General features: G+C 40.4%; 4 protein-coding genes across 4 annotated transcripts; 2 read left to right on the forward strand and 2 right to left on the reverse strand.

Annotated features, from left to right (window-relative positions):
• Positions 1–5,064: 5,064 nt before the first annotated feature.
• LOC110048291 (uncharacterized) lies at positions 5,065–7,039 on the reverse strand. Its single transcript, XM_020754078.2, has one exon. The coding sequence runs from the start codon at positions 6,934–6,936 to the stop codon at positions 6,022–6,024; it is 915 nt and encodes a 304-aa protein (XP_020609737.2). The 5' UTR covers positions 6,937–7,039; the 3' UTR covers positions 5,065–6,021.
• Positions 7,040–9,653: 2,614 nt separating this feature from the next.
• On the reverse strand, positions 9,654–11,176 carry LOC110048284 (uncharacterized). The gene is made up of 3 exons (XM_020754070.2): positions 11,143–11,176; positions 10,988–11,041; positions 9,654–10,813 (listed from the first exon to the last, which is right to left on the reverse strand). The coding sequence occupies exon 3, from the start codon at positions 10,598–10,600 to the stop codon at positions 9,944–9,946; it is 657 nt and encodes a 218-aa protein (XP_020609729.2). The 5' UTR covers positions 10,601–10,813; positions 10,988–11,041; positions 11,143–11,176; the 3' UTR covers positions 9,654–9,943.
• Positions 11,177–15,075: 3,899 nt separating this feature from the next.
• On the forward strand, positions 15,076–17,600 carry LOC110048313 (uncharacterized). The gene has a single exon (XM_020754101.2). The coding sequence runs from the start codon at positions 15,384–15,386 to the stop codon at positions 15,933–15,935; it is 552 nt and encodes a 183-aa protein (XP_020609760.1). The 5' UTR covers positions 15,076–15,383; the 3' UTR covers positions 15,936–17,600.
• Positions 17,601–17,699: 99 nt separating this feature from the next.
• LOC110048312 (fibronectin type 3 and ankyrin repeat domains 1 protein-like) lies at positions 17,700–23,221 on the forward strand. The gene is made up of 2 exons (XM_020754100.2): positions 17,700–18,652; positions 21,632–23,221. The coding sequence occupies exons 1-2, from the start codon at positions 18,178–18,180 to the stop codon at positions 22,270–22,272; spliced, it is 1,116 nt and encodes a 371-aa protein (XP_020609759.1). The 5' UTR covers positions 17,700–18,177; the 3' UTR covers positions 22,273–23,221.
• The last annotated feature ends 73 nt before the right edge of the window (positions 23,222–23,294 follow it).

The following is a 23,294-nucleotide window of genomic DNA, read 5'->3' on the forward strand; positions in this document are numbered from 1 at the left end:
ATTATTTTCCTTACTTTACTTGGATAATTTCAACGCCAGTGTTTCGAAAAATCACTCAAATTCGCGTCTACGAGTTATAATTATAATGACACACCTCAAGTGTGAAATTTCAATTTCCTTTGTCCACCTGCTGTTTTCGACACTTGTTTAGAAAAATAGTTAAAAAGATAAACATTGTTCTTGTTTTGAATTCATCAGCTTGACCAGGTTTGTGATAATTTCACAAGCTTTCTAAATTGATGAAGTAAATATTTGGAAAAGAGCACGAATAGCATCGACAGTGAAATACGAAATAAACAGGAAAGAGGGTGCCTCAACAAATATAAAACATGTAATAACAGCAACTGATACTAAAAAACAATTTTTTTTATATAATCCTTTTTTTCAAGAAGCTTAATTCGCCTTTTCGTGAAAAATGTGAATATACATTTATCAAGGTAGATTTTAGACCGCCTTCTCCTCGACGTTCAATATCATTTCTTGAAAGTCGAATAATCGCCAAGCTCCAATTCAAACGAGCATTGAGGTTTGTTTACTTTTAACATTATGTGATAGAACTGCCAAAGAACCTGCTGGCATATGTCAGATGCTTAATAATACGGGAATATTTTGTAACAACCGGAATGCTGCTTTCGATGCAAGCAAAAAAAAAAAATATCCATTTCATTCAAACAACCAATTACAATATCGATATGCCAATAAACTTCACTGATGTAATGTAAAACTCGGCAGTCGCGCGCTCCATTAGGAGGCGGGATTTTAGCGCGGTGTTCCTCCACGCGCTTAAACTAAAAAGCTATAATGAGTTATTCCTTATGTACTTGTGCTACGTCTCTTTCTCGTTTTGGTTCGTTTGTGAGCCTTCCGTTTCGTTCAAGGAGACTTCTTCAACCTTCTGAATAATATCTTGTAGTTTGTCGCGCGCAATATCTGTGCCAGTACACGCTCCTCGCCTACCCGTTCTTCCGCAACTTTTAAACGCTTCTTCGCCGCTGGTGACTCCCTCGTTGGCAGATGCTTCCATTTCATCGAGGAATTACATGTAATCCACAGTTGCAAGAATTTTTCATGAATGTTTCGACTTTCCTCACTTCTGTTTGTTGCCTCGGTGCTGGTTTTCAGTTCTTGAGAAAAGTCGATCCGTGACTCTCGAAATTTGCACTGCCTTCCATATTATTACATCATAATAGACGGAGAATATGGATTTTTCTGTGCGGTGTCTTGGTAACCGGACAGACCAGCTTGTCCTCGCGCGAGAATAACACAGCACAATTCTCTACAACGTGCTCCACGAGGTTCTAGTGTATACTTAACGCCGTACGCAAGTACACTTTACTTGCGAAGAAAACAACAGTCCGTTTTCACAGCGAAATGTTTTCCAAACCGGATGTTATGAACTTGTCACAAGGACTTTTTTCTCTTTTCTTGATGTAGATTTTAACAGGAAAGATGCTTGCAAAGCCAAAAATAACCTTCACCCGATCCGCCTTAATACACTTGTCAACGGTTTTCGTGTTAACTGAAAAAAAATCTCTCTAAGTCTAACTCGTTACGCAGGAGCTCTCAACATTAAAATCGTGATTAAAATTCACAAACTTCAAAAGCGTACGCCTGGTATATTAATTCCGCTCAATTGTAATTTGTTTGCATAGGCAAATGTTATTTTGGGACACATTTCAATATGAAAGCCGAAAACAGCTATCAGTCGTGTTAATGAAAGCCTGCACTATCCTTGGCCCCCTCTTCGAATTATCGTAATTTTAAGAGCGGCAATTATCCGGTGCTTAATCTGCAGTTCTTTTATTCGGTATAGAAAATATATTCCTCCTTCTTATAGTGAGCTGTTTTATAACAGTAAACCTTCTAAAACGTCCTTTTCAAACACGGCGCTGTCAAGCCCTGGCTTATTATTCGTTTAATCCTCAAACACCAGACGATGCTAAGGGAAACAAGAGGCAGAATATTGCTGCGTCGAGACCTTTCTTTGTTATTCGCGAAGTGCTGTGGTTAGGTATATTGTTCTAGTTTCCCGGGTGATTAATTATAAATCTTGATTCATTCAGTTTTTTGACAGTAGAGACAAATAATGCATCGTATAAAGTGCGGGAAATTGATTCTTCTGTGTGATGTTGAAAGGCGGTCGCTGCTCCTTAGCGTCTTCCACGCAGGTGAATCATTGTGCTTTGTCAGACAGTTCAATATTACCATAAACACACTACCATAACAAGGACCGACTGTTGCTTTCTGTACTAAATAAACCGAAGCGTTTTAAAATCTTATTTACCTGTCGTTCGGTTGGTAGCCATATTAAAATGTCGACATCTTCATGATCAAAAGGTGTTTTGTTCCGTGGCTTTCCGCATCGATTCGTTGACTTTGAGGAAAGGAAAATCCTTAAATGGAAAATTCTTTACCAGAGCGCAGCATTTCTATCGAAGTTCAAGATGATGCTAAAAGAAAACAATATTTTTTCTCAGACAAAGTCTGTTGGCCCGGGTTGGGGATGGGGGGTGGGGGAGGGGGCGGTGGGGATTCCGTTATATAAATGACGGGGGTCCTCGTCGTATCTTTTAGGGGTTGAAAACGCGGTTTTAGTACCTCCTGGGGTGTTTAACCTCTAAAGGTCTTCAGCGGGTGCTTTTGTGGTACCATTTAGGGTATTGAGCCGAACAAAATATGACAGGAGATAATGTGTTATGTAAGAGTTGGTACCTCTTAGGGGAAAAAAATTTAAGCCACGCCCAGAAAACAGAATCTTGGTACCTCTTAGGTATTCTTTTCAAAATTTCCGACCAGCATCCCCGTTTTTTTCTATATGGGAGTCTCCCCCGGATCCGACGGGGGATCTCGAACGAGGGGCCGGAAAACACGAGTCCAGTGCGACAATGATCGACATTTCTTGATAGTCATTTGCAACTGGCAAATACCATTTCTATGAGGCTGTCGATTTTATATCTCTTCCTGGACAATTTCGACTCTCCGAAAAAGAATTTGAAATCCAGGAATTTTACCAGTTAAACCTAGAACTAGTTACAAAAAAAAAAAATTGTTTTCTATGAATTTTATGACTCCATGCTCCTGACGATTCCCGTTATTTTACTTCATGATAAACTGTAACTATAAAAGAGTGATACTTTTTGCTGTGATTTTAGTTCCACTAAGCCATGTGAAAGCCAGACCACTGTCATGAGATAGTACACGACACTTCCATGATTTCTTGACTGCAAAAGCGAAGGCGTGGCATACGAGTGTCACTCGCGCGCGTCTCTTTGCAGTCTCGTTGGCCGTTTTGACACTCGCTCCAGACCTCTCGAAGACCGTGCTCGTTGGCTTCTCCAGTAATGGAAGATGGCGACCGGCCATCAACAAGGAATTTCTCGACCCGGCTTCCATTGCCCGAGATGATTCGAAAAAATAGGATTCCACTGTTTCTTGCACTGTACGGTAAGAATCTTTGCCAATCTAACGCCTCCTCACATTGGTAAACATATCGCATGCTATTTTTGGGGAATTTTACGGACCACTCCTTCGGCTAGGTCCAAAATCTTGTTAAGAATATCGGACTATCTATCACATGTCATTTGACAACGGGCCGTTTACGCGAAATTCTTCCCATGTTCATCTCAAACCTCTGGCACCTTCATACTTGTATCATGTGAGTATTCTTCACATTTTGGTGTTTTATGACTTTTATGAACTCATTTGTGATAAAATGTTCACAAGAGCACTTCGAAAGAGAGGATTTGGGATGAAATTTAGTTGGTTTGACGGAAACAAGCCTAAGGGTTGATATTTACGGGTGAGGGCTAATTGCCCCCGCAGGGTTTTGGCCCAGAAGCCAAAACACGAGGAGGCACCCTAGGACTCCCCACGTGTCAGTACATACAAGGAATTTCAAAAAAGTAAGAAATGTGTTTGTAGTATGCAAAGCGTTCCCGATTTGATGAAACTAGGCCCACGCTGGTCTCGGGTATTATTTTAGCAAGCGCGCAAGCTGGTGTCGGGTACATGTGATTCTTGCAACCAAGGGGTCGCGTTTCGCCATCTTCTAGCAGCATTTCAAGGTTCTTGCAACCAAGAGTTCACGCTTCGCCATCTTCGAGCAGCATTTCAATGTCAAAAATACACTCCAATTTAACCTTTGGCATCTCCTTTATTCGGATCGCTTATTTGTATTAAGTAATCTTACGTGGCGTAGAGCTCATGTGATGGCTGGGTGACTTTGCTGGGATCCGAATGTAAATATAAATGTTTTGCAGCGATTTCGTTGAGGACAAGAAGCTTGACTCTAATTTGCATATATGGTGACTGTAACGCGATACTTTTTTTTACGTCTCGGAAAAAAAATCTCGACTTCTGTTCTGCTTTCGAGATACGTTTGCTCGTATATCAAGACAAATGGTTTGTTTCAGCATCAAATTGGAACACTGAGTAGTTGTTTTGCTTTAATTTTTTAACCTTTTTTTTCCCTATAAAGTCCTATTGAGTGAAATTTTTGTAAAAGAAATATCAGTTTCCAAGAAGGCAACCTTTTTTTTTTCCAGAAAGTACTTTTTGTGTCCTTTCTAACGAGATATGGTGAACTACTCCGCTCTAAATGATTCGTGCGAGTATTATGTAAAGAATATCATGTGATAGAATGAGTTAAAGAGAATTTTGTCAAGTTAGATAAGTTGATTGTTTGAATCATATTCATGGTAAGATGCCTAAGTTACTGGAACAGTATGAGTGACATAGTTAACAAAAAAAAAAATAACAGTTTTAGTTCATACAATAATGTTCAATATTAGCAGAAATAAAAGGAAGTGGAAGGGGGGGGGGGGGCAGTCCCGACAGAAAACGTACAAGGTTACACAAGAATACCGAAAGGTATTCTGGGTAGGCCTAGTTTTTTGTTTCTTGATTGAAGTTCACAGAGTTTTACCCCGATAGAAGTAAAAAGCAATGATTTCCTGTAATTCGCGTTAAAGCAACAGAAAATGCGACAAGCCAAAATCAGTTTCGGCGTTGGTTACGTTCGTTTTTGCGCTTTTCGAATTACCACATCCTCAAAACAGCTGAATATTAAGATATTAATCGAATGTTGTTTAATATTTTTTACTGTGACAGTCTTAGAGTAAATAAAGATACCCCGTAGAGAATTTCTAACGTCACCATTAATTGACTGAAGCGAATATGTTTAATTCGCGAGTATTTTAAGAAATGTAATATTTAGCCGCTAAAGAACTGTTAGCCTGAGTGTACATGTGCACAATTTCTTTCACGCTAAAAAAGTCACTCTTTCGGCTTGATAGGAAATCCTCGTAGACGTCTCCACGTAGGCAATTTCTTTGACAGGTCTTTGACAGGTCGCAATTTCTTTGACAAACAATTTTGATCAAGGTTATACTTACCATATGCAGTGTTTGCGGTCAGATTTTTTCGTCTCATTATAGAAATATCCTAATTATAATCGCTTCATGACGGTCGACACGCAAAATTTAAATACTTTGAAACAGCTTCTTTTACTTTGAAAGTCCTATGTAAATTGAAAGACTACGCTTTATTCACGTTCTGCCTCTCAGTAAAGAGGAACAATTATTTTTTAAAACAATTTTTCCCTTCATTTATTCTGTTCCATTTTTGGTGACACTATATCGAGTTAAGTTGAAGTTGTTTGATTTGACGCGCTACAGAATTTTTCTTCAAATTAAAGTTTTAGAATGTGATGCTATTTCCCTTGGTAAATTTAGAACTTATTTTCAAAATTCGGAACGTTCTTTATCAGGCGAAATCGGCACTTTTATCCCGATATTAATCTGAAAAATGCTTTTTCACTGATATCATCTAAGAAACTCCATTTACATATTTTTCGATATTTTTGCTGGAGGTATTAACGTTTCTGCAATGTGAGGAAAATTTTATGCGAAGCCCCATGCTGCTTGTTTTTTTTGATGCAATTTGTTAGTCTTTTTTCTCGAGGTCTGTCAACCGAAACATGGCTGACTGGAGCTAGACAAGCAATTTCTTTGCTCAGGGAATTTAGGCTGTTCCTTTCGAGTCACTGTCGACTCGATTGTTGTTCGTAGAATTAGCAGTGGCTGTCTTAAGCGCGATCAGAAATATAACAAAGCACATAAACACCTCACAAGTCCTTAGTAATGTCTGCACGGCAATCCACGGCCAGTGGCGCACTATTCCTGATTCATTGTACACTCCTGTGTCGCCAAGTGCCGTGTACACAATGGTGGAGAACATAACCACGCCACAAATTGACCCCAAACACAGCAAACACACCAACCTTTTTATCTTTTTGCTCTCGGCAGCGAGGCCTTGGTTGTACTGCGTGGTTTGGCGCGAAGCTTTCAAGTTACGCCATAGTCGTGCCGCGGCCAATGCATAGCCCAAAGCAAGAAGAAATCCCCAGAGAGCGAAAGTTAGTTGACAAATCAATATCATTACCTTGGCTTCATGAAAATGAGCAACGATTAAGTCCGAAAGTATCACGTAAAGTACGTTCACGGTCCAAACCCCGAGGAAGAACCTTTGGTTTTGAAACTTGCTCGGTGCAAGCGAGATACGAGTACTTTCTAATACAATTAGCAATAGGTAACTGAATGCTGAGGTTACGCACGCTGTTCCGACGCCAAAAGTTATGATGCAAATGACGAGCTCTGTTTTGTTGTGGTTTGGATTCGAACCGTACGGATCCCAGATCAGAAACACTGTGCGAGTCGCGCCAAATGTCAAAAGAAGCGCGTTCATCAAAAAGCGGTGATCCGTCCTCCTGAAAAACGCTTTCCCTTGCTTTAGGAGGACGTAGAGTCCGCGAACTATGACAAAGCAATACAGCACTGTAAAGAAATACACGTGAACGGGCCAGCCCCATTTCCAAATTTCCTTCGCTTCAGGCCAATCGGGGACTGGCTCGGGCCACGGTTTTTCGTTTTCCACCATACTGCATGAAAGAACGGAGAAGTTTAGCTTACAACATCCTGTGGTATTGTTTAACCTGGTTAACGACTCGTACTTGACATATATATAGCTACACTTGACAACCGAGACAAGTTGGTTTCCGTTCTTACGCAGGTGATCGTGCAAACAACGATTTCATTGGCTGATTTTATCACTGTATATTACTTGTTAAAACAATAATTAATCCCCACCTGAGGGGATTTGGATAATTCACATGAAAAACAGAATGTTTTTACACAAGATGATTTCAGAAGGTACTAAGTTTCAGCAGAAAGGGAAGAAGAAAGTTGACAAAAGTTAAAGAAAAATAATCAGCAATTATCTGTCTCCAGTTCAGGGTTCTCCGCTAAAGATGCATGTGTGCTTTCTGAAAGAGGATTTCATGACTTCGCTAGATGTCAGATTGCAGCGTCCTCATTTTAATTTCCATCACAAATATAAATGTCTTGTTTTTAAAGGCGACAATTGGCGATAGCTTTCAAGAGAAAGACTTACACTGTGTTCGAAATTCTGAGACACATCTGGACAACTCTTGACAGAAGTGAGGAGGATGTTTTTCTGAGAAAATGAATCTGCTCTGTGTATTTTTAGCGAAGTATCCGGCAATCGTTTAGTTTTATTAAGTTGCTCAACATAATAAGAATTCCGGAAACGAAATTTATTTTACTAATTGGCTTAGAGCGAAAATGAATAAATTAAAAACTACGAAAAAATTCATTCCCGAGTTTGCCTTCTCTCCAAGTTTAACATTTTGCTGAATATGAATATAAAACGGCTTCATTTTCCTTTTTTCTTGATGTAAAATTTTTAGTTTTGTGTTGGGGGAACCTTCGAGAATAAATTTTATTCCCTTCAGATTTTTCATTCAGACAAGTATCTTTTTAGACTTGTCGATGCAGGTGATCTATGTGTCAGTTAAAGATAGCTTTAGCAGTTTGTAATTTACATATAATTAAGTTCTGTCCTAACTTACGCTTTTTCGTCTGTAAACTCATGAAAAATATTTTCAATGCTTTATTACCTTGAATTTTGCTTCATGCGACGTACAAATGCTGAAATGAAACAAAGTGACCCTTTTTCTACAAATTGGTTATCATTTTTAACTGTTAAGCGGGCAAACAATTACCAAGCCTTTTCTTGTTGTTTGTCGAAATGGTTATGTATTGATCCTCAACGGAAACCCGATATGGCGGGGACTTAAGTTGAATGTGTGTTTTATGCATGATGCTTTATTTGTTAAAGAAAGCTACACATGCCAGCGAGCAAACATACTTTTTCAAAGTGGCGTAATTTTGACAATTTTCAGTGCATTGACAGATCGACTATTCTTCGCTATTTGTGTTGTGCAGCCTCGTTCCCGGAGCCTTTTCCCTAGCTTGGGGCCTGGGAACGAGGTTGTGTGTTGCGGAAATGCCGATTAGATTAACCTTTTAACGCTAATAAGGATCGGAGTGCAGAGAGCTTACTGATTTTTCTTTTTTAAGCCTTAAACCGGGTGCCCGGTTCCTTTCCATAGCAATCTCCTATTAAAACACAGCTTTCCCCTTCGAGGAATTCACTGAATTTCTTTTCGTCTTGTTTTAGCCCCGCAGTCACGAAAACAAACTGCTGAGCCAGTGCGTCTGGCTGAAACATTTGCCCTTACATGTCTTTTCTTGTTGTAACATAACAGTAACCAATTGAGCCAGTCAATTGTCACGACCCGGCAATGAAGCTACTTGTTGAGAAAATTAATTATATATCCCTGTGAGTCAAACTTAAAAGTACTCTATTACAAAGCACTGGTCCTGGCTGCCGGGTTAAAGTCATAAGAAACCCGAACTCTCCTATTTAGTGAAAAGGCTGCATTTGCGTCCCTTGTTTTCCATAACAAACACGCGCTGACTTCTTTTACGAAAAAATCGTGCAATCTTTTTTTTCAAAGGTCGATGACAAAAGATGCGCAAATTAAAGTTAGACCTGTGTGGTCAAGTACTAATGTGATTATAGATTGCAAGAAATCTTCTATTAAATCAAGTAGCTTTAACCACTTCGTGCATTACATGAATTTTGTTTCGTGCTTCAAAATATCGTTTTGAGCAAGTCATTAAATATCTAGTTTCAGGGTGTAAACGGGCTGTCATTATGTACACAGAATTATTTGGCTCCATCGTCCGGGTTTGCACTATTCGGAAACTGGACAAAAAGCAATGCAAAGGCGAAAGTTCTCGAAATGTCTGTCACGTAATGCGATTTGGGAGGAAAACTGGAGTTAATATAGCGTAACAGCTTCAGTTTATATTACATAGCTCTCTGCAAAGGCATTAGAAGTGTTTCTGAGAAATCTCAGTCTGACGTTTTCCCTTTTGGCGACAAATGCGAAGTGGAAGAGACTACAAATCACCTTCGCGTGATCGAATTCGCGAACGCGCGCGCGTGACACGAATCAGATCTGATCTATTATAAAAGGCCCTGGTGTTAGAGTGTCTATATCATTCAGTTCCACTTCAGAGATAATGAGTCCCACAGGGAGAGCAACAACAAAGGTTGTTATATTTGAGCCTAATAGCTTGGAAACATGCATTTCTATCTCTTATAGAGCAAATTAGCAACGCATCAAGCACTTTGAATGCGTTAAAAAGCCGTGCCAAAGCATGCTCCTCTCGAGAATGGCAATAAGCCATAGTGATGGGTCCACACTCGAAATAGTTGACAAAACGTTAACTAATAAGAGAAGATTAATTTTATTCTCTAAACTATAATCAAAAGTTCAGTTTTAGCCTCGTGAAGGGCGAGGTGAAAGTTCAGTTTGACGATCAACTTTCTCGTGTATTAGAATTTGAATAGATTTGAATTGAAAGGAAAAAAATTATATACAATTTGTCTCTTCTTTTTGAAAGTTGGCTGACTAGAGCTTAGAAGAACTCGATTACCACTGTTCGAAGTCCAAACTCGTCTAGCTACAAAGAACTTTGAATTTTCTAATATAATCTTCGCTAGCAAGTTAACTTCATACAAAAGTCTCGGGAACAGATTTGTCGTCCATCATGACACTAAACTTTTTCACAAACAGTCTAACAAGTTTATCATTCGCCATTTCTATTGCCATCTGAAATGGCGTCAATCCATCAATGGTCTCAGCAAAAGGGTCACAGTTCGCTTTTAGCAAAAGTTCAACACATTTCCTTTTCTCGCCACAGACAGCTGCGTGTAACGACGTCCAACCATCGTCGTCCTGCACGTTCACGTCAGCGCCCTTTTCTAGAAGATACCGAATGCAATCTACGTTTCCTTCGTACGCGGCTCCGTGCAACGCCGTTGCACCTTCGGCGGGGTTTGTGGCGTTCACATCAGCCATTCCCGACTCCACCAACATCTTCACCTCATCTAAATCGTTGGTGGTGGCGGCGTAATATAACCGTATGTCTGGATGAAAACTGACACTCCGAGGACGACTGTATTTCCTTTTGCTCGCGTTCTTTTCTTCTGCGGCGTAATCTTGAGAGGCACTGCGGATTTCCAGTGGTAATTCCGGTGTCGACGCCGCTCTTGGTAGAACAGTTTTCGGATACAAGAAAGTTCCAGAAGGCAAACTAGTTGCATCAGTCTCAGAAAGATGGGCCCTTCTTTTGTTGCCCTGAGCCATCACACTGTGCGCCAAAAGCATGTGTGTGTGGCGTGCATTTATCTGATCAAAGATATTCACTTCTATTTCAACCTGCTCTCCACACAGGCAATAAACTGGATTCAAAGACTGAGAAGGGTCGAATACCTCAATACTGACATGGTCTTACTCCAGTTGAAATCGGCAAGAGCAATGTTGAATGATTTGCTTGTGCGAGCTTTAAACGAACCGGAAAAATATTCCTTTTGTAGCCCGCTGAAAATAAAGAAAAATCACGGGAGCGTGTACAACGAGTCGAGGCTAATATATGTTGTAATGCTGTTTTCAAGAATTCTAAGGGGGCACGGTGATTGTTTGTAGAACCGCTTAACTAATCTAAGATAGCGACTAAAAAAACACTGATGTTTTGATAATCAACAATAACATTACCTCCAAAAACAAACTGTGAACTCCTGCTTCCACGAAGGGCTTTGTTTCTGCAAACTTGGAGAAAAAGACAAATGACGTGTTTCGAATTATTTTTTTTCAAAAACTGAATAAAGAAGAAAACAATCAAAAACATGACCCTAGGATATCTGACTTACTTCTCCTGGTTCGTGAACATGTGTGTGGGCGAAGAATACACTTCGTGACGTGATTCCGCTTACCTGACATCGCGTGACCTTGCGAAAAGAATCAAGTCCCAACAAGCTTATGCTCTTTTCCCGTCTGAACACGGCTGCACCAAGAAAAAAGTAGATTTTTCGTTGCTCCGCTTGTCTCCATTGTGAAACCAACTGGGATATGGTCTTGCATTATTTTACAGACCGCATCCCGGCTGATTGTGGAATAGAGACAAAGTATATACGTGACTTTTTCGCGGTTTTCAGGTTTTGCCACGCAATTGTTTTTCATGGATTATTTTAAATTCGGTGTTGTGTGAAGCACTTGGCGACCGGATTTCCGGCGACTCGAGTGGCATAAACTTTATCGCTAATTCAAGTGACTCGACTTGTCTCAAGCTCGGGAATAAAGTATCTTGCATTGCCATTTTATATCATTCGCGTGTACATCTCTTCGGGTGGCAGCCCACAGACTTTGAACACTCTAGTAATGAACCTATTCTGTTCGACTTCTAGTTCAGTAAATGGCAAGACAAATAAACGCCTCTGGCTTGATAGAAAACCATATTCTCAAAGATGAATTAAAGCAAATAGTATGAAACGCCTTAACAAACATTTTAATGTTTATCGTTTATATTTTATGTCTGGTTTCCTTAGTTTGTCAAGCTCCTTTTTCAGCGCCCCCGCTACCATAGGAGCCTGGGTACGAATAGAAATTTACCTACTTGACTCGTCCCCAGTCGTCTTTTGAGTTCATTGGATCCCATGATCCCCTCCGCTTCGGATCTTCAAGTATTACAGCGCGAAAAATGGAGCGAGTAAAAGAGGGGGGAGGGGGAGGGGAAGGAAGTAAGTTTCCTTCCTTCCCCTCTCCCACCCCCTCTTTCTGTTTTTTTGGCTCTCGCCCTCAGTTTTCCGCGCAGACAAAACACCAAAAATCCCGTTCCTCGGTCTTTCTTTGCTTCCAAACCCCATGGAAACGCTTGCTACGCAGGCTAGTTTCTTCCAGACTCTCTCGACCGTCGACGCTTAAAAGACGACTGGCGACCACTCACTGCCTGTCTCTCTCAGCCGGAGGGGCCTTGGCTCTAGGAGAAGGTGGCTCTGGATACACATGATATGGTAAAGGTAAAGGTAAAGTCTGCATGCGAGCCAAGTGGCCCATCAGGCCGGAGCTTATCCCGGTTTCTGTAGCATGAAGCGACTAGGAGTATTTCTACTCCCCGCTGGATGGGATGCTAGTCCATCGCAGGATTGCCCCCAGCATTAAGTTCACCGGTACCCATTTATACAATTGGGTAGAGAGAGGTACTGTGAGAGTAAAGTGTCTTGCCCAAGAACACAACACAACGTCACCGGCCAGGGCTCGAACCCGGACCGCTCGATCCGGAGACGAGTACACTAACCATGAGGCCACCGCGCCTCCCACACATGATGTGATTGCCTAGATTCTCGGACTTTCAATAGCTCAACGCCGTTTTCCTTCCTGCAAAACATCGACCGGTTGATATCCGTTCTAAAACCGTTCGATTGAAGCGCCTAAACATACGAAGAATACTAAAAAACTCATTAAATAAGGCCCCTTCCACACTAAGGCTTTTTTGAAACGGTGCTTTTTTCAGTGATGTGCTTACGTAACACTACCGTTTTTTTGCAGCGTTTTCCCTTCCTGTATCACCTGGTTGATAATCGTCGTCAGCATTAATTTACTGTGGAAACCTTAAATAAGGCAGTTTTGTCCATTTACCGAAAACCTTATGTCTTATTGTCTTTCCGAGAATCATAGCTGACCTCTTTTTTGGTACCTAATCAACAATTTCATCAATCCGAAAACAACAAACATCACAAAAGTTCCAGGTGACAATTAACTTAGGAAAATCAGAGGGATTAAAGGGCCTTCAATTCGGAAAAGATCATTTACCGAAAAGATCCGCTGGGTGCCGCAGGGGACTGATATCGCATTTTAATAGGTATAGCTGGGGAGACTGCTACAAACTCACTTTATTTTGTCAACTTGCAATAAAAATTAAAAAATACAAATTTCATGATCTGTAATTCACTTCCATCTTTGTAATCCTGTACTTCTCAGTCAAAATTTATGTCAGGGGCGTAGCCAGCCATTTTTTCCATTTAAGCCCCGATTATACAGCGTAAGTCGTATTTCAAATTTTGCCAACGTCCAAAAAAACAAAAACAAAAACAAAACCAAAAACAACAGTCAACTAAATTTTCGTGCGCAAAACTATTTCAAAGTTCTGCTTTGTTAATAACCTTTCAGTATTTTTTTATGTATAAGATTGAAAGTCATTGTTTTGTTTTTCAAAATGAAACGTTGATATAGCGGTGATTCGTAATTGAATAGTTAGAAAAAGAAAATATGGCCTTTCGGCTACTAAAGAAATTATTTATAGAAATTCTTGTTAAGCCCGTGCTTAATGGCTTAAAGACTAGCTACGCTCCTGTTTGTTCTATTTTGCTCTGTAGGATCTTTTTATACAATTTATTTGTATATTTAGTGACAGCTGGCAATATAATATGGAAATTAGGAAAGAGAATTTCCGATAATCAGGGAGTGATCATCTTAGCCGAAACATTGTTACTTTTGTAATTGAACTTCACGCAGACCCGACCTTTGCATAGTTTGTAAGTTATGCCTGGCAGCATTGCAGGATACTTGTAAGTTTGGATTGTACGAGTGCAATGTAAAGGAAGAGTGGAAACTGTTTTCAGAATAATTTGACGTTGATTGATTACTTTTTCTCCGATCGTGATTTTGGTGATGATAGTGGACATTTTTTTTAGTGACACTTGCTGATGCCAATATAACAGGGTCTTCATCTCCAAACGCGCCGGGGAGTTCGATTTTACTTCTTATCGTTTCTCAGTGAATTGCACTGCAATCCACTGAGCCACACATTCTAAATAAATAATAAAGTTGTGCGACACCTTTCAATGCACTGTACCATTTCTTATGACAGTACTTAAACTCTCCCGGGTGAGGGAGGCAGGGGGAGGTACTCCGCAAAGCTTTTGGTGAGGGTTTGCGGCACGAGCTTGTAAACCTGCACCTTATTTCAGACCAAAATCTGTGATTTTCCATACCCTCTCTGAAACCTGAGCGAAAAACCGCCGATACCCCATTGCAGACCTCTAAAATTAGTATTCGGCTCTAATATATGACCGCCCTAGCCAGAATTGGCTTCATTTGAATAAACATTTTATAAGAGCTACACATTTGCCAATGTTGACGCGGAAAAAATAATTCCTTGTAAACAAAGTGTCCAATGAGTGAAAAGCCAGAGTGAAAATGATCAAAACCAAAACCAAAACCGCTCGTAAACCATACCCCTTGTAGCCGCACATACCTATATAGCCCATATAAGGGAGTGCTCCCCCCCCGGGGAAAAACACGTCAGTATTGTTAGGACTGTTCTAATTTTTCTTTTCATTAAAGAGGATTAGGTTTATCCTCTGAGCAAGACAAATTCATGCTTTTGAAAACATCCTGAGTATCATCATGTCTAACACAATTCGATCGAGATAATTATTTTAATTACCATTCTCAGGCAGTATGCTTCCGGAAGCAATATTTTCTTTTTCGGCGTAAGAAGGGTTTTGTTTGTTTAAACGATTAAATGGCCGTAATTTACAGATTTTTCTTTCATGTCGCATAATTAACGCCGCGACGCCTGAACAAAAGCAGTATTAACTGGCTTAGCTAAGGCCCGTTATTTCATTAAGGCTTTAAAGCAACATGCACGTCACTTCGGATCTTAGATTCTACCACGAAAACAGGCAAAAAACCCAACTTTTTCGTGACTAGAATGCCCAAAAATTATCACTAGGTTTAGATGAGTTCTCGCATTTTAAAAGCAAACACTTTGTTTGCTTTTAAAGTTGCATAAAATTAGTCGAATACTAAACAGCTCGCTCCGGTAATCTCTCCCATGAGAACGTGCCATTGTCTGATACACGTCAAAAGTACAGTTGTTATTAAAAGTCAGTGAGCTTACTTCTTCCGAGACAAGAATCTAAAGCGCACGGAGGGTAAATTGGTGTAAACAAACGGGTGTTTTCTTCTCCGATCGCGAGCGGATGAAAACAGACCCCACGCGAGCTTTTTGCAAGAAAGTACAGGATTCCTTATCAAAAAAAGAATAGTCGGATTCGCTTTGAGCGTCAACGGTCAATTAGAGCAAGGCTGGAAACCTACAATAGATTAAATGGCAACAAAGAGGCAAACGCCCAAAATAAAAATCGATTTCTGGGAGGATGGAGCGAGTTCAGGCAACTCAGAAGTCACGAAAAGCGCGGAAAAAATGTGTGTGAATAAACTGAAATTGAAGTACAGATCGGAACGACACAGTAGCTACAGTTGCGCGCTCAGGGAGGCGGTAATGACCAACAAAGCAGACGAGATACCTCGAATTGTACAGGAGGAAGGGATCAAGGTCAGCGAAATGAACAAAAGTGGCGTTCCTTTGATTCACGAAGCGGCTTTCGAAGGGAGACTAGAATGTGTGAGAGCATTGTTAGACTGTGGAGCGAAAATTAACACTGTGGATAACGAGGATTGGACGGCCCTGCACGCGGCTGTGCTTGGCGGTCATGTGGAACTCGTTCGCTTGTTGATTCACAAGGGAGCTGATCTGTACGCTGAAACGATCGAGAAGTACATTCCTTTTCATATCGCGATAGAAAAAGGTGACGAAGATATGATCGCTTTACTGGTGGAAAAGATGGCGCAATTTTCCGCTTTTAAGGGAAAAGAATGATATAAAGAGGAATTGTAAGTTGCTGGTGCAGTTAGGAAATACACGAACCTATTATGCAACACTTATTAAACTGCTTTTCATGTTGATAACCAGTAATCTAATTTTTTATGCACAATGTAAGAGAGAATCTTAATTAGGGTTTGCATGGGTCATCTCAGTTTGTCAGCTCAGCCCAGTCCGCACGCAAACGCCACGTACCTTCTGCTGCTGGCGGTGGATGCGATTGGCTGTTGCTCAGAATTAAGTAGTTCCAAGTACTAGTATAGCTGGTTTGTGACTTAACTGACAAAGAAATAAGGCTATATGTCGGACCATGAACAAGGAAAAATATCCCCAAGAGGATTTCAAGTTTCAAGAAGTTTTTTATTTCCACAGAGCAAAGTAAAATGCAATGTGGAGGTTTGTTAAAGAAAACTGCTGTGTCAAAAAGAGTTCACCTCTGCTAAGTGATAAAGGTCCGCTACTGAACACTGATCCAAGGACTGGCGGAAAAATAGCAAGAAAGCAAGAAAAATCGTATGATTGTAACTTTTTCACCAATGTGACCGCCATAAAGAAACGTCGGCAGTTTGAACCAATCCGTCACACAACATACTAGGGCAGTTTCAATCTTTAAATTCCATGCACTTGATGAAACCGTATTCGCTTGGATGCTCACGTACTCCTTATAAGACCTTATAATCGTATGTAACACTAGTCTCCAACCACAGACAGATAAATCCGTCTGCAAAGCTAATCTTTTAGTTTTCTTGTAACCTTATTGTGAGTTGTTGACAAAACTTTAGCTCGTGAGAATATGATCCAGTCTCTCTCTACTCGCCATAGCTCAGACAAGCACGTTGAGCAAATGAGAAGATTCACTCGGTATTACGATAGTTGCTCCGACTAACCGCTATCTTGGATATGAAAGACAGAGAAGGCCTGGTTACGCATTGATTTATGGGTAATGTTTTTACAGGCCAGCTGTTTGAAACCGAAATAGACCTGGAGGACTAAAAGGTCAGAGTAGACATGCTTTCAGCAGTTCGTGCTTAATTGTAAAGGAAAGGAGACAAATAATTTATAAATAAACTCATGACCATATAACGCAGACAGATTTTCGCTCGAGCAAACGAACGCGAGAAAATCTTTCTGCATCCGCTGGCCAGAAAAGTCATAACGATTTTACTCTCCAAGGAGAGTCAGTTTCAAGCCCCTAGTCTTTTAAATTGATTCACAAATTTCCTTTTTGCAAACTATCGAGAAACAAAAGAACCACACGCAATTATCCTGCCCAATAGCTTTCATTTGAATAATCGTTGATCTCATTAACTGATAAATCCAGACACTTTAACGAACTCCAGGACTGAATGTGGCCTGTGGACGAAAATATTACACCTTTTTTGTCAGCATACGTGCTAAGCTGGCAAGCAAAAATCATACAAACGTGCTAGACCTGAGCATCAATGAAGCTTTACCTGATTCTCCTTTATACTAAGTTAAAACAAAGTCACTGCACGGACAGTAACTCCTAGCTCTTCTAGAACCCTGAGTTATGACGCAAATACCCTATTTTTAGGTTTATTTAATATTATATTGGCTCGTTGGTTACAGCCGCAACAATAACGGTGTTTTTGAAGACCCTTGCCGTTTTCATTACGACAATAAACTTGAATATAAACTGAACCCTTTTATCGTCATTTCTAAAAGAAGTTAATAATTAACAAGTTTTGTATATTTTAACCTTGGGTTCTGGCGAATCGTTAGATACAATTGCTGTAAATTCAAACAAATTTAATCTTTATTCAAGTATTTGTGTTCGCTGGTTTGTGGATCGAGAAATAATCACGGAACGGGAACTTGAATTATTTATGATAAAGTTGTAAATCCCTCAGGGCGTCGTGAGCAGAGCGTGCTGGAAATGCGAAGATTTCAGTTAGCGACGGCAGATTGAACAATTAATACCCCCCGTACAGATGATGAATTTTATGTCAATATATATTGCACAGTTTAACTCGTGTTAATTTATGGTCTGTAGACCAGGAGCGTAAAGGAGCTTACGTGTTGTGATCGCGCGCGTGATGGACGACTTCGCATATTAGTATTCATTTCAGTGGCTAAGAAGCAGATCTTTACGTGTCGACGTTGTCAAGTTAACAGTTCTTGAACTCAATAGCTCAGGTGAGAGCTGCCTGAATCACTGGAGCAATCAAAGGCGTTAGATAGCAGAGGGAATCGTCGCGGAGTTTGTTCAACGACTGAAATGTCTCTGCCCGAGCTAACGGTGGGCGAAGTAAATTATAACAGCATTGAACTGAAATGGGAAGACCCCGAAAACGACAACAACAACAAGAAGCGAAAACTGTTTCACGTGCAGTTGAACAGGGCTCGCGCAAGAAGCCCTTGTCCAGGCGGGCCGATGCTTGATCCGCTCACCAACTACCAGGGCTACAGCCAACAATATGTGTTCAAGGGCTTAGAGCCCATAACTCAATATTTATGTCGGCTGCGGATAATGGACGGCGAGAGCGATCGCCAAGGAAGTAGCGGATGGAGCGAACCGATCACTGTCTGCACAGCAAACGAACCGCCGTCTGGAGCCGAGCTCCACAAGGCGGTCTCCAGGCAAGATTTGGAAAAGGTTCGGCATATTCTGGAAGAACATAGCGCTGTTGTCGAGGTGATGGATAAGTTTGGATTGACGCCGCTAATGGTGGCGGCTCAAAAAGGCTTTACAGGTAAGTGAGTAATACTTGCCGATAGTAAAGACAGGATTTGGGTCAATTTTTTCCAAATCATGTTTTGAGCATGTATGCAAATTTCAGTGCATTCCACGCCATCTATGTGTGCAAAGTCAATGGCGAAAATGCTATTTGCACTTGAATGTGGTTCACTTGCTGACTCATGAATCAAACAAGGAGATTTGATCCCAGTGAGATATTTTTCTAATTCTACTTTGCCTTACTTCTTTTAAAGATGTTTGCAACATGACAGTAAGCTGCACTCTACTGATATAATACCATGTTTGAACAAAACAAGAAAGCTTCTAGAAGGTTTTATTGATAAATTGGATCCTTAAATCTTTAAGAACCTAGTTAATTAGTGAATTTCGATGCAATGCGAAAAATCGTCCCCAGGGCATTGTACCAGGAATTGAAACCTGAAATTTTCTACATGCCTTTGTTCAAAACGTAAATTTCCGCTGTTTCGTCTACCCCTTTTATCGGAATAACAAATGAATTGATCGATCTTGTATTGGATTAATGCTACAGGGCTTTATTTTGAACGAGTTTTATTAGGAAACTGTGTGTAAAAAAACTCGCTGTATAAAAGTTGGCGAACCATTCTATTTAAGGGTCTTCTGTCTGCTGGTTTTGTCTTGTTCTTCAAATCGTCAAAAAAAAGAGGAAATAAGCGTAATTTAGATGGTTCTTATTGCGTTGATTCAGAATCTTTTGAGACAAAGCTAAATATGGCCGAACTCTCATTAAAATGACAACAGCACACCATCTGCCTCATTTTGTGTAATTTCTTTTTTGAAAGTGTGGACCGGAAAGAAACATTGTTAGTTCATAAAGGAAACCTATTGTTTGCTATTGGAACCGGGATTTTGAATTTGCATAGCGAGAAGCTTTCAGACCCTAAATAGTAACATTTATGCGCTGCTATTCTATTTTTAACAACATCGCGAAACTGAATATCTAAAATTAAACGAAACAGCAGGTTTTCTTTTAACAGCTCTAATGCAGTATTTCCCTACTATTTTCTCAAATAAAACAAGATAGATATTACAGCTTCGTGCTGATAATGTCATGGAAAATTGGGGGGTATCCCAACAACGAAAAATCTTTCACAAAAATGTAATTTGTTGACCTCAAATGTCAGCTTCGTGGGCTAAATTTAATCCAGCCCGACATGTTTTTGATCATTTTTTTACTTTAATTGAAGTCTGTCAAGTTTTATTTAACTGCGGTGGTCGCGACATGCAAATTTCGAAACTTATTTACTTCATTAGTAGTCTTAGTAGTATACTTGGTGTGTTGTGCCTAAGATCCATTTTAAAGTCATTTTTAGACTTCGATTTCTGCCTTAAATCAAGCGAAACACGACGGAATATCAGAAATGAATTTGAAACTGAATACCCCGAATGACACACAACAAGATGTTTACCAGACTACGGAGGCTAGGGAATCCATATCATGTCATTATAAATTCTGAAGGCGTTTGGTAAAGTCAAACAAAAGGAAAGGCGTCACGTAATTGCAAAGGTCAGCTGAAAAGAAGAGTAACGTCATCGAAAACACTAATTATGGACTCTCTTGGGAGCTGTTAGTACAATATGATTCACCTGACCTGTTCTCGAAAAAAATCCCTAATCAGTTTAAATTAAGCCTCTTAAGCCTGCTCTTCACGAGCGACGCAAGCACAAGCGCAAACACAATAATTCTTATTTCACCGTGAAAACGGCCTTGACGCAGGCATTAGTGCAATTGCAAGCACAAGCTCAAGGATAAAATATTTTCACTTTTTTTGTGCTTCCACTTGTGCTTGCGTTCACGCTGCGACAAGTGAAAACGAAATACCGCTCAGGCATAACACAAGCACAAGGATATTTACCAGCGTGGTTATGTTTGGCCAATGAAAACGCTGGATCCAGATTACCACGCGCCTAAACGGTTTGGAAGGTTAGGATGATTTTGCTTGTGCTTTGCGTCGAACTTCGTTTTTACTTGGGTCATCCCTATTGCTTGCGTTTTTGCTTGTGCCTGCACTTGTGTTTGCGTCTAGTAAAAACCAGGCTTAATGCGACGAGTTTTGTTAAAATGGACAAAGAGAACCTCGACATGGCTGCTGCCACTTGAAAAAGTCGTATGCAATTATGACCGTCCCCAGTCTCTCGCGTCCAATATGCAATCTTGCAGACAGCGCAAGAAACATGGGAAAGGGAAGAAAAGCTCCGCCAGACAGCTTCAATCACGCTTCATGCGCATGCTCGTTATCACTCTTGAGCACGAGTAGCCGTCGAGGAGCGCGTGAGAGCAAAATAACAAAGTAGGCGGAAAAAGTGCAGTAAAATCCAATTTGCATCAGAGGCAGTTTGTAGTTTCTGCCCGAAATTGCCTCGTATTTACGTTGGATTGCATTCTGATGCAAATTAGAAAAGTTTATCGCAACATCGTCCTTTGCGTTAGACGTGCGGAAGAAGTGCTTTTGATAACTGTGTTTCCATTTTTTTATTTACGTTTTTAAATATCTAGCTGGTTGGTATTTAAGAACGCGTCTAAACTCGAGCACAAGCGTGAATGAGGTAGCTTGCGAGAGCAGTCTCTTTTTCTAGCATTTGCCTTGCGAGTTGGAGTCACACAGATTATATACATCTTATTAGCCTGAGCTCGAGGTCCGCACTGGGAGAATATTGGCCCGAAATCTTGACAGAACGGACCAAGTACTGTGAGGTCCGTAAAGAAAAGACCAGGGGTCGATGTTCTCCCAGTGTGGGGGTAAGCTTGGTTAATAAGGGATTTCATTACACGACTGGTATAAAAGAATCCAAGTCACACTAACTGGGATAGTCTAGAAGTAGATAGGCGCCAAGTTTACACTAGTCTCAGGCTTGAGATAATTTATTCTGATATTAATTTGCTTTTTTTCCTTTCTTAGTATTTCCGTGAGGTATAAAATTTATAGTCTAACTAGATCTTTTCATTTATATTCAGATGTAATGGAAATACTTCTGGAATTTAATGCTGACCCTGAGTATTCAAACTCAAGCGGCAAGACTGCCCTAATGGTTGCTTGTTATGCTGGCCAAGAAGACGCAGCCAAGCTACTCCGTGAACGCGGCGCCTTATGGGAAACACGTGACAGAAATGGATTAACCGCTGTACACTGGACAGCAGACGGAGGGCACGATGATCTCCTTTTATGGGTGCTTCGGAAAGGAGGTCCGGTCGACATAGAAGACAGCGTGAACGGATGGACACCCTTAATGCGCGTTGCGTGCCTAACTGGAAATGACGAAGTAGCGGAAGTCCTCATTACCAAAGGTGCTGATATCAACAAGATTGACAAATCCGGTAAGACTGTTTTAATGGCTGCCTCCATGAACGGCCATTTTAATTTGGTGCGTTTGCTGGTTGACAAGGGAGCTGATGTGTTCCTGAAAAACAGGGAAGGAAAAACGGCGTTGGAGTTCGCAAGGTCCATGGAAAGGCAGCGTATTATTAAATACCTTGAATTTCAAGTGGCAAAGGAGGAGAAGCAAAGGAAAGCTAAACTGCTGGAAGAGAAACTTAAAGAAAATCAACTGAAACTAGATCAGATGCAAATAGGTGCAAATAAAATCTTAACTGAGTAAGGTCTTACAATATCTAAAGGTTTACTTGCGAGGCGGGGCCGTGGGTACAGTTTCATTCTCTTGGTCATTATATATGAATACCAAACTCCTTCCCAGAGCTTTTCCCAATTTTTAAGGGAAAACCCTGGGAACGAAGCTTTATGCATATGTACTTATATCAGGTTCTTGATATTGTAGTTCAGATAAAAAAAAGGACAAGTGATCCGTCGTCAAACCTGACATCAGTGCATGATTTCTGGGTTTGCAGACTGCATTGACACCTTATTTTACAAGTAACCCAATCATAGTTAATAGAGGGGAATGGATATGAAGCCCGGCAAACGTAGAAGGAGCAAATAAAGACGCCAAGATTTAAGTTGGAAGTTCCACGACCGTGCACAATCTTTTGTTTTAAGCTCATACACTATGCATGAATACGTAACCAAAACGTTGCTTTTGGTTAGCTTCACACCCAGAAATAAACAACTGTTGTGTTTTGTACACGGTCAAGACCAAGAAACCGAACAAAAACACACAACAAAGAACTTTGCCGGGTTTCATAACCATTCCCCTCTATTAATTATGACACAACTGATTGTTCTGAAAATGTTCAATGGCATAGTATTGTATGTTTTCATGGTTACTTAAATCGAACAACGGCGAACATTTTTAAAGTAACGTTTCAAGAGGATTTTTTTATACTTAATGCATTTGCTTCGCAAAACGATTGCCTTGTTCTCCTATATAACTGAGCGCCATGAGACATGCTTTCTAGGGCTTAGCCAATCTCCAGGGTAACTCATTAATTATCGTTAATTTATTAAGGTTTTCAGCACGATAAATAAATATAACTCTCGCCTATTTAAATTAATTCAGAAGCTTAAAATAAATTAAATTGATGATTGCTATTATGCGATGTTGTTATGCTGAGAATACGTAGAGAGTAAATGAAGATTACATCATTAATTAATGAGTGATGATTCCTCTTTCATTACACCATGATAGCTGGGTATGTGTGGTTGTCAGAGAAAGATAACTTTTAG

The sequence above is a fragment of the Orbicella faveolata genome, unplaced genomic scaffold (assembly GCF_042242905.1).
Source record: "Orbicella faveolata isolate gen_17 unplaced genomic scaffold, um_ofav_v1 contig_3, whole genome shotgun sequence".
Taxonomy (NCBI): domain Eukaryota; kingdom Metazoa; phylum Cnidaria; class Anthozoa; order Scleractinia; family Merulinidae; genus Orbicella; species Orbicella faveolata.